The 17,380-nt window shown below is 40.1% G+C and overlaps 2 protein-coding genes across 2 annotated transcripts; both read right to left on the reverse strand.

Annotated features, from left to right (window-relative positions):
- Positions 1-5,808: 5,808 nt before the first annotated feature.
- KRTAP29-1 (keratin associated like protein 29-1) lies at positions 5,809-6,825 on the reverse strand. The gene has a single exon (XM_006156044.1). It carries the CDS (start codon positions 6,823-6,825, stop codon positions 5,809-5,811), a length of 1,017 nt encoding a protein of 338 aa, XP_006156106.1.
- Positions 6,826-11,794: 4,969 nt separating this feature from the next.
- Positions 11,795-13,664, reverse strand: KRTAP16-1 (keratin associated protein 16-1). The gene has a single exon (XM_006155968.2). The coding sequence runs from the start codon at positions 13,662-13,664 to the stop codon at positions 12,165-12,167; it is 1,500 nt and encodes a 499-aa protein (XP_006156030.1). The 3' UTR covers positions 11,795-12,164.
- Between the last annotated feature and the right edge of the window lie 3,716 nt (positions 13,665-17,380).

A 17,380-nucleotide genomic window follows, 5' to 3' on the forward strand; every position in this document is an offset into this window, starting at 1 on the left:
AAAATGTTAAGAAAAATTCATTTAAAACTTAAAGCCAGTAAAAAGGTTAGGATTCTGTTCAAACAGTAGGTAGATACTAAAAACTCAAGAATACTAATCGATTTAACCAGTATTTTCAATTTCTGATGCAAGGCAACAGATATTATTGAACTTATGCAAGTAACCATTCTGTCGCAAATAAGAATACTCCCAAATATTTTCCGATTCCAGAGGGGTCAGGATTGGTTCCTTCTTAGAGGTTTTCAGGAAGAATTTGTTTCTGTTCATGTTACTCTCTCAGCTTCTTAGTTGCAGGCAATACTTGGGGTTCCTTGGTTTGTAGCTATGTCATTCCAGTCTTGGTTTCCATCATCACATGACCTTCTCTATGTGCATATTTATTCATGTATCTACTACAGGAATAGTCATCAGATTTAGGGCTCACCTTAATCCAATGAAACCTACTTTTAACTAATTATATCTGCAAATACCCTATTTCTTTTTTTATATATTTATTATGGTATTTGTATTTAGTCTCTGTATATCTTAACAATGTACAACATGGTTTATCCTAGCATGAATATATTGTATATCAGTCAAAACAATGACATTACCATAGACATTATTGTCAGCAAATTACTTTTCAGTTTTGTTTTAATTGAATGTATTTTTTGTTTGTCTTTTCCCTGTTTCCTTTCTTCCCTCCTTGTATTACATATCCCATTACCCCTACCACCCCCAAACTGTCTCTAGTATTTGCAGTTGGCCTCCCTGCTATTATACTTCCAATCCTTTAAGTTTTGCCATAAAACACAGATATTTGGTATATACTGAGCAGAGACATACAAATCCTGTATTTCGTAGTCTGGCTTGTTCACTTAGCATTAATTAAATCTTGAATATCTGTCCACTTTGGTCAAATGTCATGGTCTCATTGTTTCTATGACTGAATAGTAGTCCACAGAGTACATATGCCACATTTTTTCAATCCACTATTCTATTTTTGGACACGGGTTGATTCCATGTCCTAGCAATTATAAATAATGCTGCAATATACATGAATGTGCAGGTGTTTTTCTGACTGAGGGTTTTCCTATCCTCTGGGTCGATACCTAAGAGTGAAATTACTTGGTCATATGGTAATTCTATTTGTAGGTTTCTGAGGAATCTCCATATCATTTTCCACACTGGTTGAACTAATTTACATGCCTACCAACAGTGTAGGAGAGTTCCCTTTGCACCACAGCCTTGCAAGAAATAAAAAAAATACAAAAATTACAATATCCCTAGAAAGCATTAAAAACAAATTGGACCATGTTGAAGAATTTTTGACCTTGAAGACAAAGTCTCCAACATAGACCAAATGACCAAAAAGAACATAACCCTCTCCCCGCAAAATGAAGATAAGATATAGGAAATTCTAGACACCATGAAACACCAAATATTTATATAATGGATATTCTAGAAGATGAAGAAGCTAGTAAAGGCATGGAAAACATCTTTCATGAAATACTATCTGAAAACTTTCCAAATCTAGAGAAACATGGAGAAATTCAGACCCAAGAAATAAAAAGAACTCCAAATAGAATCAACTAATAAATATCCTCCCCCTGGCACATTATAGCCAAATCGGTAAAAATAAGATAAACACAATATTCTAAAAATGGCAAGAGAGAAATATCAATTTACTTGTAAAGATTATCCCATTAGGTTAACATCACACAATTCAAATGAAACAATGGAGGCAAAGAAAGAATGGGAAGATGTGGTTAAAACATTAAAAGAAAACCATTTCAACCAAGAATACTTTACCCAGCAAGATTATCCTTCAAACGGGAAGAACAAACAAAGGTATTTTCAGAAAAACAAAAACTAAAAGAATCCATCAATGCTAGACCAATGCTACAAGAGAGAGTATTATATCAGAAAAAATAAATAAATAGAGACAAACAGAAGTAAGAACAAAGAACAACCAAGAAAATGTCTAACAAAATAGCAGGGTTAAGTCTGTAAATATCAATAATAATATTGACTGTTAATGGAATAAATTCTCCTGTTAAAAGTTGCAGACTGGCAGAATGGATTAAAAAACAGAAGCTCTCTATATGTTGATTACAAGAAACACATCTCATGGATAAAATTATACATAGACTCAAAGTGAAAGGCTGAAAAAAAGATATTCCATTCAAATAGAAACCAAAAAGAAAAAAAGACTGGAGTTGTGATACTGATATTAAACAAAATAGACTTTAAGATGAAAGCTGTGGGAACAGCAGATGGCATAATGGTTATGTCACTGGACTCCCACATGGCTGACCGTGGTCCGAGTCCTTGACTTGGAAGTCTGAAACACATGCCAGCACTTGTGCATGCATGCCCAAGATCCTGAGAGGAGAAAGGAGGAAGGATTCTGGTGTGGCCATCCCCCTGGGGGATGATTTCTTGTTTTCTGTCTCTTTCTGTCTCTCCAGGCAAGTGCATTCTTGCCCTATAGCAAAAAATCTCTCGGGGGGGGGGGGGGTGTAAGAAGAGACAAAAAAGGAGGGGGGTGTGGGGATGTAAGAAGAGACAAAGAAGGACATTATATGTACTAAAAGAACTTTTTCACCAAGAAGATATACCACATAAATATCTATACATTTAACACTAGAACACTCAAATACATGAAAAAGAGACTGAAATTTCAAGGAAAAGATAGATTGCAACACAATAATCACCAGGGAGTTCAACATGTGCCCTCCCGCAAATTTTTAAAAAGGATAAAATACACTTACAGACCTACAGTGGTCAAAAAACAAAAAAAAAAAAAAAAAAAAGACCTACAAAATGTAAATTCTGATATTAATAAACAAATTATTTAAGATGTAATTCCTCAAGCAATGTGTACATCTGCTTGTAATGTAAGGAACATCGTTGAAAATCCTGTCCAGTGCTAACACAGCTCATCCCTTCTCTAGCATGACTGAGATCTCTGTGAAAGAAGTAGAGAAGGGAATTTAAACAGAGCATCTATTAGATGTAATTTCTGGAAAACATTCCATCCACCGTAATTCCTTTGTCAAGGTCTTTCTTCCTTTCTTCTTTATATTTTTTCACTGTGGAATTCAAGTGCACATATTCAGTCAGTTATATTCTTTATTTTATGGGACATTATCGTCTGTGGTGTTTACAAAGCCCCTCTCTATTTATTTTCTTTATGTACTTATATATTGATAAATTTATTTCCTATTTCCCTATGCTCCACTGTTTTCCAATAGGCAGCTATTCTCCTCTGTCAATGCATTAAAGTGTTTATTGTGTTTGATTGTTTGGTACACATGTACTTTATGCAAATAGTAATGTGCATTATATCCCATTCTGATTCTTTTAATCAGAATGTTATTATTATCTATCTATGCAGCTATTTGTGTATGTCATCTATTGCTTCTAATTCTGATATGTTACTCCACATAAGGATCCACTACATGTTGCCTACTCACTTTTTCTGTGGTGGACACTAGATGCCCTTTAAAAATCCATGTCATCAGGTCCAGAAGATGGCATGGTAGTAAAGGAGCTGGACACTTCCACATGGCAACCACTGTTCAAGATCCGGAGCTGGTGGCTTGCTTTCTCTCTTTTCTCTCTCTTTCTCTCTCTCTCTGTGTCTCTCTCTCTGTATCTCTCTCTGGTCAAATCAAAATAAACAAATGAATAAATAAAAATAAATAAATAATTCTTTAATAAAAAAGATGCATGCCATCACACAAACACTACAGTGCACATCTTCATATGTGTCCTCCTAGACCTTTGTAAGAATGTTTTGCAATTTATTTTGTCTTTTCTTCTTATTGTTATTACTCATTTGCCTGCAAACATCTGATGAGCAGGTACAAGATTGTTGGATTAAGGGGCATGCATTTTTGTAATTTACATCAACAGATTTAGATGCTTTTTTAAAATGCCCAAATAAACCAACAACCCTGGTAGTGATGCAGAAGGATTCCTATAAACTTACACCCCCATGAAAACCTGGATTATATAGGGAGGAGTTATGTGACAGGGTTATATGACAGGAGTCAGAAAAATATGGTCCATGAGCCAAATAGAGCACACAGCCTATTTCTATAAAGAAAGTTTGTTAGAAATCAGCCACACTTGTTTATACATTTCTACAGATGCTTTCTTTCATGATACAATGGCAAAATTTAGCCATAACAACAGAGATCATATGCTTCATGAACCCTAAGCCATTTACTACCTTTCTCTAACAGAAAAAGTTTATTAAACTCTGACACTGCATTTTTTTTGCCAGTTTAATACTTATAAAGTAAATATTTTATTTAGTTATTTATTTTTATTTCAATTTCTTTCATACTTTCAGTCATGTTATTTAGCTTGCAAAGTGAATATTCCAACATGTGTACATTTCTGACTGGTCCAATTGAAAATCCTGTAAAGTTATCGTTAACAGATAATAACCCATTTCTTTGTCCCGTAAATGCTTTGCCTCTCTATTTTTCTCCTTAATGTCCTTCCTCAGACTCTACTCTTTCACCCACCTTCTTCCTTCCTTCACCCATCCTCCTCCCACACTGCATCTGGTATTCACCACCACTATGTTTCTGTATCCTTTAGTCATTCCATTGTGCTCATAGAGTGCATTTTTGTGTTTTTAAAGTTTTATTTAACTTTTATTATTATTATTATTATTATTATTATTATTTTAATATTTTCAGAAAGAGACACAGAAAGAGAGAGAAAGGGAAAGTGAGAAAGCAAGCCTCCAGGTCTAGGACTCAAACCATGGTCAGCCATGTGAGAGTCCAGCGTCCTTAACCACCCCGACACCTGCTGGCCCCCTCATATCCAGTTTTGATATGTCTAGTCACAATCCCAACAGGATAGAGAAATGAAAGAAAAGGGATTGCTATATGACTACACTCCATTGGAGAGTGCTTTTTCCCTCTTCATCTTTTTCTCTCTTTCTCTGGCTAGTGCACATGCCATCTGGCAAATAAAAACAAAGGCAAAAACTATCTCTTACAATGTGTAAAACAGAGAAAACAAAAGAAACTACTCCCCCCCATCCAAAGAGTTTTAAGTGCTATTTAAATTGACCATGAGGTGAATTGATGATAAATGAATTCACCCTAAGCAATTTTCTATGGCATACTTTCTGTTCACTTTAATCAAGGATTTCCTTAAACCATTTCTCTTTTTGCCTTTCCAAGTCTATTCATTATGGAGAAACTGAGGCTGCTCAGCTCAGAAGAGTTCTTGGTGGGAAAATAATTAGAAGCCAATGAACTCTGTTTTTACTCCCTTCCAGTTTAAGCTTCTATAATTCCGTACACCAACTACCTTTGCAAACCATTACAGTCCCATTGACTTGGAGTCCAGGATCTCTGTGTTCAAATGTGACCTGAAGAAAATCTATGTAGGGGTTTACTGAAAGGAATGAGGGCACTCTGAGAGTCATTCATTATACTTCACTAGTCACATTTTTATTAGCAGCTGGCAGCAAAGAGGTCTTCTGAAAGACTAGTATAAAAGAAAGAAAACTGGAGTGAAGGTTTTGCTACAATGAAATGAACTGACAATATCAGGAAATGCAAGTTAATGTGGACCAAGGGGTTAAGAAGGATCCCCAGCACTTGGAAAGAAGGTAGGGCTGGACTCAGAGTAAAGTCCGAGGGTAAGCAGCTGATGTGTTCAGCCAGAGTCAGTCACCCATGGGTGGCTATGCACTTGTAGACAGTGGCAGACCTTCAGGTGAAAACAAAAGAGTGCTCCACCAGCCAAGTGGTGCCTTATAGAAGCTGGACTCATTGCTGTGTTCTCAGGAAGTTAACAAGCAGATACTTGCTTTGCATAGTCTTCAGGAAGTAGGTTGGAAGCAACTGTTGCCACTAAAGCTGATGATTTGCCTAAACCTGTCACACAGCAAGTTGGTTGGTAGGAAGGAGATTTACAGTCACTTTGATTGTAGGAAGTGGGTCCACAACAAGTTGATTGGCTAGAAAGCACGGTGCCACAGGAAACTTGTTTGCAAGAGCTCTTTTTGGAACAAAATTGACAGTTAGCCATTAGCTGAGGGTTCAAGGATATGGAAGAAGCTGGTTCACAGTAAAGTGGCTGGCAAAGAGCAGACACACACGTAGGATTGTAAGAACAGAACACCAAAGGTGATGGCTGGCAGGGAGAAGGCATGCAGGAAACTGATTGGCAAGGCTTAAAAATGTAGCAGATAGGTTGGTAATAAGTTGATTTGCAGAACTGGCCTTCACCACCAACGGACTGACATGAACATCCATGGCAAAAAGTTGGTTGGCATGCACTAACTGCACAGCTGATTGATGGGCAAGATGTTTCAGGACAGGAAGTCACTTCAGAGCAAGATGGCTGGCAGGACTTAGCATCACAGCACACCGATTGGCCACAAGCTGTCTGGCTTGGTCTAGACATGCTGACTGAGTCCTGACAAGAGCTTTGTTGGCAGGGGCTCTCATCACAGCAGTTTGCCTGACAATCGGTAGAATCCGAACAGGGTGGCTGGCATGAGCTAGCCGGATGAGATGACGGACTACTGTCAGATTCACAGCAGGCTGCACAAGAGCACATAGGTTGGCAGGCAAAACCCACAAGAGAAGTTCTTGCAAGGCAGATAGGTTGACAAGAAGCAGGTTCACAGCTACTTGGTACGCTGTTAGATGGCTGACAATTTTCTTGGCATGTGACCAGTTGCCATGTCCTGCACTGGCAGGAACTGGGCAAACAGATTGCGTTTTGGAAGTTGCCACTTTTCGGGCATATGGCAGTGGTGGACATAGCTGTGGAGTGTCCAGGACAACAGCTTTCTTCCATGGTACTGGAGCTGACCTAGCTGTGGAGTTGCAAGTTGGAGTTCAAACTCAGTATACCTGAGTTTGAAAGACATCTAACACATAGGGGTTTTTATAGCCCTCTTCTAGATGTGTTGGCATGACATATAGCATCTTTCCTTGTTATTGTTTTTACTCATTTGCATGCAAACATCTGATTAGCAGGCTTCAGGAGCTTGGGCGATGTCCCCAGTTAAAATAAAGTCTGTTGAGTTGGAAGTTTTCTTTCCCGAATTTGGATTCATTGATACAGCTCCTGCTCTGAGATGAGCTCTTTTACAAGCTGTTCCCCAGTTTCACCGAAACAGGCCTTCTCCTCCTTTAACCTCCGACTAACCTCTCATCAGGAGGCCTCCACCAAGCCAAAGCAACCCTCTGCTTCCTTCAGGAATGCAGCTGTGCACCATTCAATCAGGAAATGAAGCTCTGACCCAACTGTGGGAGAGGGTATTAAGGACAGGGATCTAAAAATCAGTCAGTAGAAACCACAGACATTTTAGTGTCTCTACCACTTTTTGTAATTTCTCATCTCCCTTTCCTGAAACTTGCCTCTACTAGTACTGTTAATAGTCATCTCTTTCACTTATCACATACTCACTGTATAACAAGCCCTCAATTGTATGTTCCATTGACTCTTCACAATGACCTCAGTGTAACTATCATCATGTTAGAAGTGGTGAAATTTTAACTCAAAGAGTTTAAACATATTCTCAAAAGTATGCAAAGGATAAGGGATAATAACAAGGGACAGATCTGATGACTTTGAAGAGGTGGAGAAAGGGGGACTCTACTATAGTGATTCAAGGCTAACATTGAAGGCTACATGCTGGCTCCTCAGCACACTGCCCAGGCCCCACATCAGGGATTGTCTGCTCACTCCAGTGACTGGAACCATCAGCAACATCAAAACGCTGTGAGTGTCTCTACTTTTCAGTACACCTGAAGACAATCTTTAAATTCAAAAAAAAAAATTAAAACAGCAAAATATTTCATCAGGAAGGATTAATTTATACTATGGAATCAGCAGCATATTAATTTGATAAGTATATAAACGCAACCAGAAGTGATATAAGAGTATCATTGCACTAAATCAACTCTATTAAATCAACCCCTTCCAATGGAGGAGAAGGAATTGTGGCGTAGCCTTCCCTCCTTGGGGGTGATTTCCCGCTTTCTGTCTCTCTGTCTCTCTGTCTGGCGAGCGCACACACCCTATAGCAAAAACCTCTTCAAAAGAAACCAAACAATGGCTTGATGAGACAGTAATTCCAACATGAGCGTTCAGGATAAGTTTCACTTTCAGCTTTCTCTCTGCTATTGTATAATCTAGCAGTTCTCAAACGGGTATTTTTTGTAACCCCAAGGATGTTTCACAAAATCTAGAGACATTTTTGGTCATCGCACTCAAAGGATGCTATTGACATCTAGATAGTAGAGGTCAGGGATGATACTCAACATCTTATAATGTATAGGACAGCCCCCACATCAAAGAATTATCTAACCTTAACTGTCAGTAGTGTCAAAGTTGAGAAATTTTGTTCTGTGTTTGCGATGACCCAAGGTACACTTTGAGGACAAGTTTTAGACCTCCATCCTGTGCACTAAGGGCAGGAAGTAAATGCTTTGAAGAGACTGTCTCTGGAAATTATAAGAAAATCTGCATGGAATGTCTTCTAGGGATTAGGATCACATAAGGAAAATACTTAAACAAAAAATCCAGGGGATTCTGAGATGGCCACTGAACTTCAGCTGTGAAATACTGCTTTCAGGGACTAAAAATGAAGATGTTCTGCTGAAACTTCTGCCTCCAGATTCACTCTTAGATTGGTAGGGCAACCTCTGTATTCTTCTCTCTGTCTCTCTGTGTCTTCCTGTGTCTCTTCATTTTTTTAAATTTTTTTATGCACTAAGTGTCTAGATGGGTCTAAGTGAACAGCATCCAAACATCTGATTACTATTAGGGTCAGAATATTCCTCAATTTCCACTGAACCTGACTCACAAAGAGTGAGAAACTCAGCAGAAGGGAGATTGCAGATCACCTCTTTCAGCACACCGCTAAATGCTCAGATTGAACTTCAAAAATTAGAAAGAAATGCAAAATTCATTAGATGATGAGAAATCACAGCAAGGACACAAGAAATATGAGAAAGCAAGAAAATATCTCTCCTCCAAGGGAAAAAGGATAACTCCTCTTTATCTATAGACAGTACAATGGAACTCATGGAAATGTCAGATAAAGAATTTAGAATATTCATAATGACAAAGCTAACAGAGGTGCAAGAGAAGAGAGACAATGACCTCCAGAAGACACAGGAGAAAAGAGCCATCAATTTCCAGGAGGTGAAGAAGTTCTTGCACAATCTGAAAGCAGAAATACACACCATAAAAAAGAATCTAATGGAGCTGCTAGAGATGAAAGCTGTTATACAAGAAATCAAAACCTCCCTTGAAAGTATTTAAAGCAGACTAGATCATACAAAGGATCGAATCTCAGATGTAGAAGACAGAATCACTAGCCTAGAAAAATTTACCACGAGGACTGAGAAAAGAGCCAAAAAAAATGAAAATAATATACAAGAAATACTAGGTTCCATTAAACATCTAAACATCCAGATAAACGGTATACTAGAAGGTGAAGAGACTAATAAAGGCATTGATAATCTATTCCATAAAATCCTGGAAGAAAACTTTCCAAACCAAGAGAGACATTCAAAGATCAAGTCCCAAGAAATACAAAGGACCCCAAATAACACAAGGAGATCTTCTCCAAGACACATTATAGCCAGATTGACCAAAACCACAGACAAAGACAAGATACTAAGATTGGCAAGAGAGAAACATCAAGTTACCTACAAAGGATATCCAATCAGGCTAACAGCAGACTTCTCATCAAAAACAATGCAAGCAAGGAAAGGATGGGAAAATATATTCAAAGTGTTAAGGGAAAAACAACTTCTACCAAGAATACTATACCCGGCAAGATTATCCTTCGTATGGGAAGGAAAGACAAGAACATTCTCAGATAAACAAAACCTGAAAGAACTTACCAACATCAGACCAAATACTAGGAAAACTAAATACAGACACACAGAAATAAGAATTCAATAACAGGGACCAATAGATGGCATAATGGCTACATCGCTGGACTCCCATGTAGTCGACTGCAGTTTGAGTCCCAGACCCAGTGGCTTAAACTCTCGCCGGCTTTGTGTGCATGTGTGCCCAAGATCCCAAGAGGAGAATGGAGGAGAAGAGATTGTGGCCTTACCATCCTCCCTGGGAGGTTATTTCTCATTTTCTGTCTCTCTGTCTCTCTCTGTCTTTCTGGTGAGTACATGCACCTTTCAGCAAAAATCTCTCACAAAAAAAACAAGTTCAATAATAACTAAGATAATGACAATGGTAGGGACAAATCTGGAGTTGAGGGTTATGTTCCAGAGTTTAAACAGGAAGATCAGACCACAACAGAAGATAAAGTACATGAGACTGAACTGGGGAAATAGAATCTTGAATTTTGACTAAAACATTACTAATTTTCTTCTATACTTTGTTTTCCAGATTTAAGGATTTTTGTCTTGTCTTGAGCTGCCGATAGGTTCATGCACCTATTTGAACAGAATCCTAACCTGTTTCCTGGCTTTAAGTTTTAAACAAAGCTCTCTTGGCCTTCTTTTTTCTTTTTTTATTTCTTAAAGCTAACATTGCTTTCCTTGACATTAAAAAGTATGTTAAAAATACCTATTTAATGACCACAGTAAACTATATAGCATCAGCTAGGTGATACTTTATAGTATATTCATTCTACTCAGAGCTTCATGCCTAAATGTCAGACATGTATTGACAGATATGTATGTATCTGCTAAACTTCTATTGAAAGTAGTTAGATTAATTAAGGTATTTTGTGAATCAATAAAGTGTGGGGTGGTGGTAATAGGAATGGAAAGCAACTGTAGACACCAGAGACAATGTGAGATGAGGGTCGAAAACAGCAGAGGGTGAGAAATAGGGGCAAAAAATATACACATATGTGTATGTGAAACAAGAAATAGAAAATTATTTGTTGATGATAACATGTATGATTAAACCACTATATAGTGTATTCTGGATGGGAAATTCCATTTTGTATACTGTGAAGATGCTCAGTGAATGCAAGTAAAATAAATTAATAATAAAAAAAAATCCAGGTTACCTGAACTTCCTTATTGTATGACCTCTACTTGTTTTCATACCACTGTGAACCCCAAAACAACTGGCTTCTCCCTGTGTCTCTATATCCTAGACTATGTTCCTCCATTGAGTTCTCACACCAAGACAAGAGAGACATTCCAAAACCCAGTGCTGTTCATGTCACTGCCTTACATATGGCACCTCGGTACTCTTTTGCCAGCTCTTCACCAAACCCAAATGCCTCTGTATAGTATTCAAGACCCAGCATAGGTAGGTTGTGACCTCAGGGCTTACCACTCCTCTTAAGGACAACTCTTCCCAAGCTTTGCCTAATGAATGGTTTGCTAACAAGTCTCATTCATTAATACATGCTTCCTCTGCCTAGAGAGTTCTTCCTCCCCTGTTTGTAACTGGTTAATTTCTACTTGTGCTAAAAGTTCAGCTTCATCATCATATTCCCCAAGAATTCTTCCACAGTTACCCCAGGACCTGCTGAATCCACAGAGCTCTGTGTTTACCTCCGCATCAAAGTTCTTAGCCCAAAGGACTGTAATAAATTGCTCTTTTCCCATATGTTTCCCTACCAGAGAGCTAGATCCTTGAGATTAAGAATCAAGACTTCAGTCTTTTCATTCCTAGAACCTACAGGCCCTGGTACCTAATCTATATGTAATACTTGTGGCATGGATGGATGAGGCTACTCTCAAAGACAAAGCAAGTCCTGATGAGATATAGCATTTTCAGAAGAGTAATGAGAACAGCATATTACTTCAATTTAGCCAATTTTATTGAACAGTTAAATATTTTATCTCATAGAAGAAGTCTCTAAGAAATATAAGCACACATAGCAAAGGAACACATGCATGAGAACCAAAAAAAAAAAAAAAAAAAAAAAGGATGATGTAGCAAACTAACTCTTTTCAGCCTCATGGCAGCAGAAGACTGGAATCTAGAAAGTCCCCTTCTCAGTGTCCAGGAGGCCTTCACACAGACCACTAAGACACTGACATTTGTCATGAGTTCTTCAAAGATGACCAGTGATTACACTGAAAGAAAAAGGTTCTAGCTGAAGTATAATGAAGGTCAGGGAAGGTGTTCAGATTTTCTCTCTAGTCAGTATCTTGCTTTGCAGGAATTGGTGAGCTGAGGCCAGTTCAGCAATTGGCAGGCTTGCTGGAAGTTGGCTGAGTGGCTGCTGCTTCATGGGTAGTTGGAGTGGTAGGTTTGGCCTCAGCAGTCCGGATGGTACTCTCCTCTGAGACTTCTGCCTTGCAGGGGGTTGAGTCAGCACAATCTGGTTGGCTGAAGGTGGACTTCTTGTAATCTCGTTTACAGGAGTCAGACTCAGCACAAGGCACACGAGGACAGACTGGGCGATAAGAGTAGGAAGTGAGGCAGGTCGGACGACGCAGGATGGAGTAATATGGGCGGTAACAGGCAGGACGGTAGGAGATGGAGGTCATATAGGGCTGTCTGTAGGTGATGAGCCCAGAGCAGGTTGGGCGGCAAATTGGGCGGCAAATTGGACGGCAGGATACTGGAGTGCTGCAAGGCTGTTTGCAGGAGCTTGGAATGTAGAAAGTGCGAGAGCAAGTTGGTTGGCAGGTGGCAGATGCAGAAGATCCTGGGCGGCAGCAGAGAGGTTGACAGGAGGTAGATGGGCAGGAAACAGGCTCACAGCAGACAGAACGACAGCGCTTGACTACATAGCAGGAAGGTTGGCACGAACGGGGCACACAGATACTTGGTGAGCAGGGGCTGGGCTCAGAGCAGATGGGCTGGCAGATACTAGAGACACAACAGGAAGGCTCTTGGCAAGTGCTGGAAACACAAGGTGGTTCGCAAGGGCTCGGAACACAGCAGACAGGGCGGAGGCAAACAGGCTCACAGACCAGAGTCACACAGGAAGCAGGCTGGCAGACATTGGGTTGTGGGCAAAGCGGTTCACAGGGACTGGGGTCACAGCAGACAGCTTGACTGCTACTGGCCACAGAGCAGGCAGATGGACAGCAGCTAGGCGTGGGGCATACCGGCTGACAGCAGACAGGCTCACAGACTACTGGTTGGCAGGAACTAGGCACAGTGCAGACAGCAGAACAGCAGCTGGGCTCACAGATGACTGGCTGACAGCAGCTGGGTTCACAGAGAATGGGCTGGCAGGAAGTGGCCACACAGAGGACCGGTTGGCAGGAAGTGGCATCACAGCACACAGGCTGGGCACAGCTGCTTACAGAGCAAGAAGGTTCACAAACGGTGGCCTCACAGCACACGGGCTGGGCACAGCTGCTTACAGAGCAAGAAGGCTCACAAACGGTAGTCTCACAGCACAAAGGCTGGGCACAGCTACTTACACAGCAAGAAGGTTCACAAACTGTGGTCTCGCAGCACACTGGTTGGCAGCAACTGCTCACAGAGCATGAAGGCTCACAAACAGTGGCTTCGCAGCACACAGGCTGAGCACAGCTGCTCACTGGACAGGAGGGCTGACAACATTGGGGGCCACAGCTAGATGATCCACAGCTATCTTGACAAGTCACCAGTTGCCATGTGTGGCTCCGGCAGGAACTGGGCAAGCAGATGGGCCCTCCACAGGTCACCTCAGTGGAACAAAGAGAGACGGAGGGGCATTTCCTAGAACAGCAGCAGCCAGACATGATGGAGGTTTCTCTGCTTCCCTGTGAGTGCTGAGAGATAGCTGCCTGACTGTGACAGCTCTCCAAGGCCCTCACTTTTATACTCCTTCACCAGTGCGTGCTGTTTGGGGCCTCTGCATCTTTTCCTCATTGCTGTTTGGGCCAGTTTGCACGTGGACATCTTATTATGCCAAGGTTTGTTGATCTGGAAGTTGTTTATCTACCCATAAAAATGCTGTTTATTTATTAACCTGCTAAATTTGGAATCTTTGGAGCTACAGGTGGCGTTAGAATAAGCATCATCACTTCCAGGCTTGATAATCTATATTTCTCAGCATCATAAACAAGCAAAGAAGAAACTTATCATTTATCCACCCTCCTCATCTTTTGTATGAGCTCTGAGTTGTGTCCAGAGGATGCCCACATAAATAAGACCTATCCAACCCATCTTCATGGATCCCACATAGGGGGCAGACAAGCATGCAAGCAAACTCATTGCAGCATAATGGTAAGTTCCACAATAAGCATACAGGGATTAGTACAGTGGAGTAATGCAGTGAGGGACAGAACATCATCTGAGCTGAATTTCTTTCCTTCTTTCTTTTTTTTTTTTTTTTTTCCTAAAAGGCACATGCACTTGCCAGGGAGACAGGGAGAGAGCGAGAGAAAGAAAGCTTTGTCCAAACAGGACATGGTCATGCCAAAATCCTTTCTCCTACACTTCATCCTGTTGGGATTTGGAGAACACACATACACACACACACACACACACACACACACACACACATATACACACACACACCCAACTTGGTTTTTTTAAACCAGTGGGGCCAAGATTTGAACTACATGATGAGCTGTGTGAGATCCAGCTCCCTTAACCCAATAGGCTACAGGAGCAACCCTGGGGTAGATTTTAAATGATTTCATTTTATGGCAATGATCTTACTTAAAACAATAGTAATCCAAAGAGGGAGATTCTTCTTCCTCATTAGAAATGAAGAAATGGATGTGAAAGTCAGATTGTTTAAGTCACTTGCTAAAGATTATACAGATCATGCCAACTGATTTAAGCAAAACTACTGGCTCACCTCCTCACCAACCTATCTAGACCAACTTTTCTCAGGAGACTTCATCAGCCTACTACTGCCCTCCATCCTGTTCCATAAGAAAACTTCCCTAGAACATTGCTCTAGCTGTCCTTGGAAAGTGTTTGTCCCAGCCCTTCCACTTCTCCTCAAACAGTCAATAGCCTTCAAGAGCTTCTTTACCTTTGGAGATTTTTGACAGCTCCTAAAAGAAAGATGTATCCCAGCCCACAATGTAAAGAAAAAAAAAAAAAAGATGTTATTTTACAGGGTGGCTTCCCAGGTTTGTCTTTCAAAGACATTGTGAACGAGAATTCCACTTTTGCTACTGCTTGAGACAGATGAGGTGATAAATGAAACCTAGGTCCTGAACACCAAGCCTGACATCTTTCCTTAGTGGAGGGCCTACCTTGCCTCCATAAGCCATTTTCACCTTCAATGTAAAAAGCAAGTTCTCCCTAGGAAAACTGAGCTACTATGCCATTCATTCATCCTTCCCTTAATTTATTAATATATGCAATCATTCTCTCCATTTCTCTTTTGTCTAGCTATTTAACTCAACCAATAGTGGGTTCTGTGTGAAGAATACAGGAATGCACTGCAATTCTGTCCCTAATAAAATCTATATTTAGAAGAGAGATAGACACATTCACAAACAATTTATTGCAGCATTCAAGTGCTAGCATAGAGGAATGCATGGGGTGTTTGGGGGACACTAAGGAGAAATACCAGCATAGTTTTCCCTAATACTGGCTAGGAAAGGCTTCTCTAGTAATACAATGACTGACTTGCATCCTCGAGGAGGAAGGATAAAGAGGGATAGTAAGGGAAGAGAAAGAATTAGCTACAGAAATCTAAGGCACAAGAGCGTAATACATTTTGGGAGCAACAATGGTTCAACATAACCAGGATGAAAAGCATGATAGGACAGAAGGAACAGTGATGGGACTAGAAGGGTCATTAGGCACCAATCATGAAAGGCTTAAGATCAGGATTAAGAAATTGGACTGACAGGTCCAGCAGATGGTGTAATGGTTACATTGCTGGACTCCCATGTAGTTGACTGCAGTTTGAGTCCCGGATCCAGTGGCTTAAAACTCACACTGGGCATGTGTGTGTGTACATGCCCAAAATCCCAAGAGGAGAATAGAGGAGAAGAGATTGCAGCATGGCCATCTCTCCCAGGGGGTGATTTTTCCCTTTCTGTCTCTGTCTCTTGCGAGCGCACACTCCCTATAGCAAAAATCTCTCTTAAAAAAAATAAAAGAATTTTTTTTAAAAATTCCCACATTGGGATAAACAGTTGGGAAGAAGACTTTTGAACAGCTCTGCAGAAGATAAGGCAGAGGAGCCCCCAAGACCCTGCACCCTACATTGCTTAGCTTCTCTTTTCTTATCCAGCTAAGCCAAAAATGAAATTACAGATAAAGATGGTGTTCTCCCCAACAAATTCTCGTAAACTCTCTCAGCTGAGAAACTTACGGTATCATCCATTGTGCTGGAATATCATCTCCTCAAATAATCCTTCCCTCCCCATTTTTCTTCTAATTGTTTTTTCTCAAACCCTACTCTTTCACACACACCATATCTGTATTTACATCCATTTACTGTGTCTCTATATCCTTCAGTCAATTCTTTTCAGTCATAGAGTGCAGACACTCGGTATATATTAAGTGGGGACATACAATGTCTCTCCTTCATAGCCTGGCTTGCTTCACTCTGCAGTAAATCTTCCATATTCATCCACTTTGTAAGCTAAATAATGTGATTGACTGTTTAAAAGAAAATGAAATTTTAAAAAATCCTTTTCTGTTAAATGAAATGTCAGCTCTTTTAACTATGTGACCCATTACTATTTTATTCTTCTTTATAGGTCTTGTCGCCCCTTGGCATAGTATATAAGCACCATGATGGCAAGGACTTTGTCCATTCACTGGTGTAAACCCAGCATCCAGAGCAGTGTCCAATATATAGGAACTACACAATTAGTATTTACTGAATGAATAAATGAGAACCTCTGTGGATATCCAAGAATGGCAATTCTTTGTCAGTAATTCAAGAAATTACTACCTCCATTTGTGTATCCAGGAGACATGACCATGAGCAATAGGTTAACCAGCTGCTCTGAATCACAGCTACTCAGTTCAGACCCACTGGCCTATTGGCTCTGGCTATTGCTTCGTCTAGGGGTTTAAAGATGAGGCCAATTCCAGACAGAGCAAAAATGACTTAAACAGTAAAGTCTGAAACTGAACCATTGAGGAGGCACATCTCAAATTCTTTCCAAGAGAAGGCACTACTAATATTCACGGATTTTTTTTTTAAATGAAACAACAAAGAAAGTACAGTAAATTATGACTATATACCTACTATTGGGTCATTGGGAAGGTCATAATGCATTTTTGCATAGAAAAACACATTATGATTTTTCAGACGACCTAATAGAATGACCAAAAGTAGAAAGTCTGACAATATCAACTGTTAAAAAAGACATGGAGCAATAGGAACTCCCCAACATTACTGATGGGAATAGAAAATGGCACAGCCACTTCTCAAAGCAGTTTGGTAGTTTCTTATAAAGCTAAACATTCACTTACCACTTACCTAGGTATTTATCCAAAAAAGAAACTTGGTCACACAAAACCTTGTACA

Source organism: Tupaia chinensis, unplaced genomic scaffold (genome assembly GCF_000334495.1).
Source record: "Tupaia chinensis unplaced genomic scaffold, TupChi_1.0 Scaffold000477_1, whole genome shotgun sequence".
Classification (NCBI taxonomy): domain Eukaryota; kingdom Metazoa; phylum Chordata; class Mammalia; order Scandentia; family Tupaiidae; genus Tupaia; species Tupaia belangeri.

Bases quoted from the DNA above. Each gene is read 5' to 3' on its own strand.
- KRTAP29-1 (XM_006156044.1), bottom strand. From the start codon at position 6,825: ATGGAAGAAAGCTGTTGTCCTGGACACTCCACAGCTATGTCCACCACT.
- KRTAP16-1 (XM_006155968.2), bottom strand. From the start codon at position 13,664: ATGTCTGGCTGCTGCTGTTCTAGGAAATGCCCCTCCGTCTCTCTTTGT.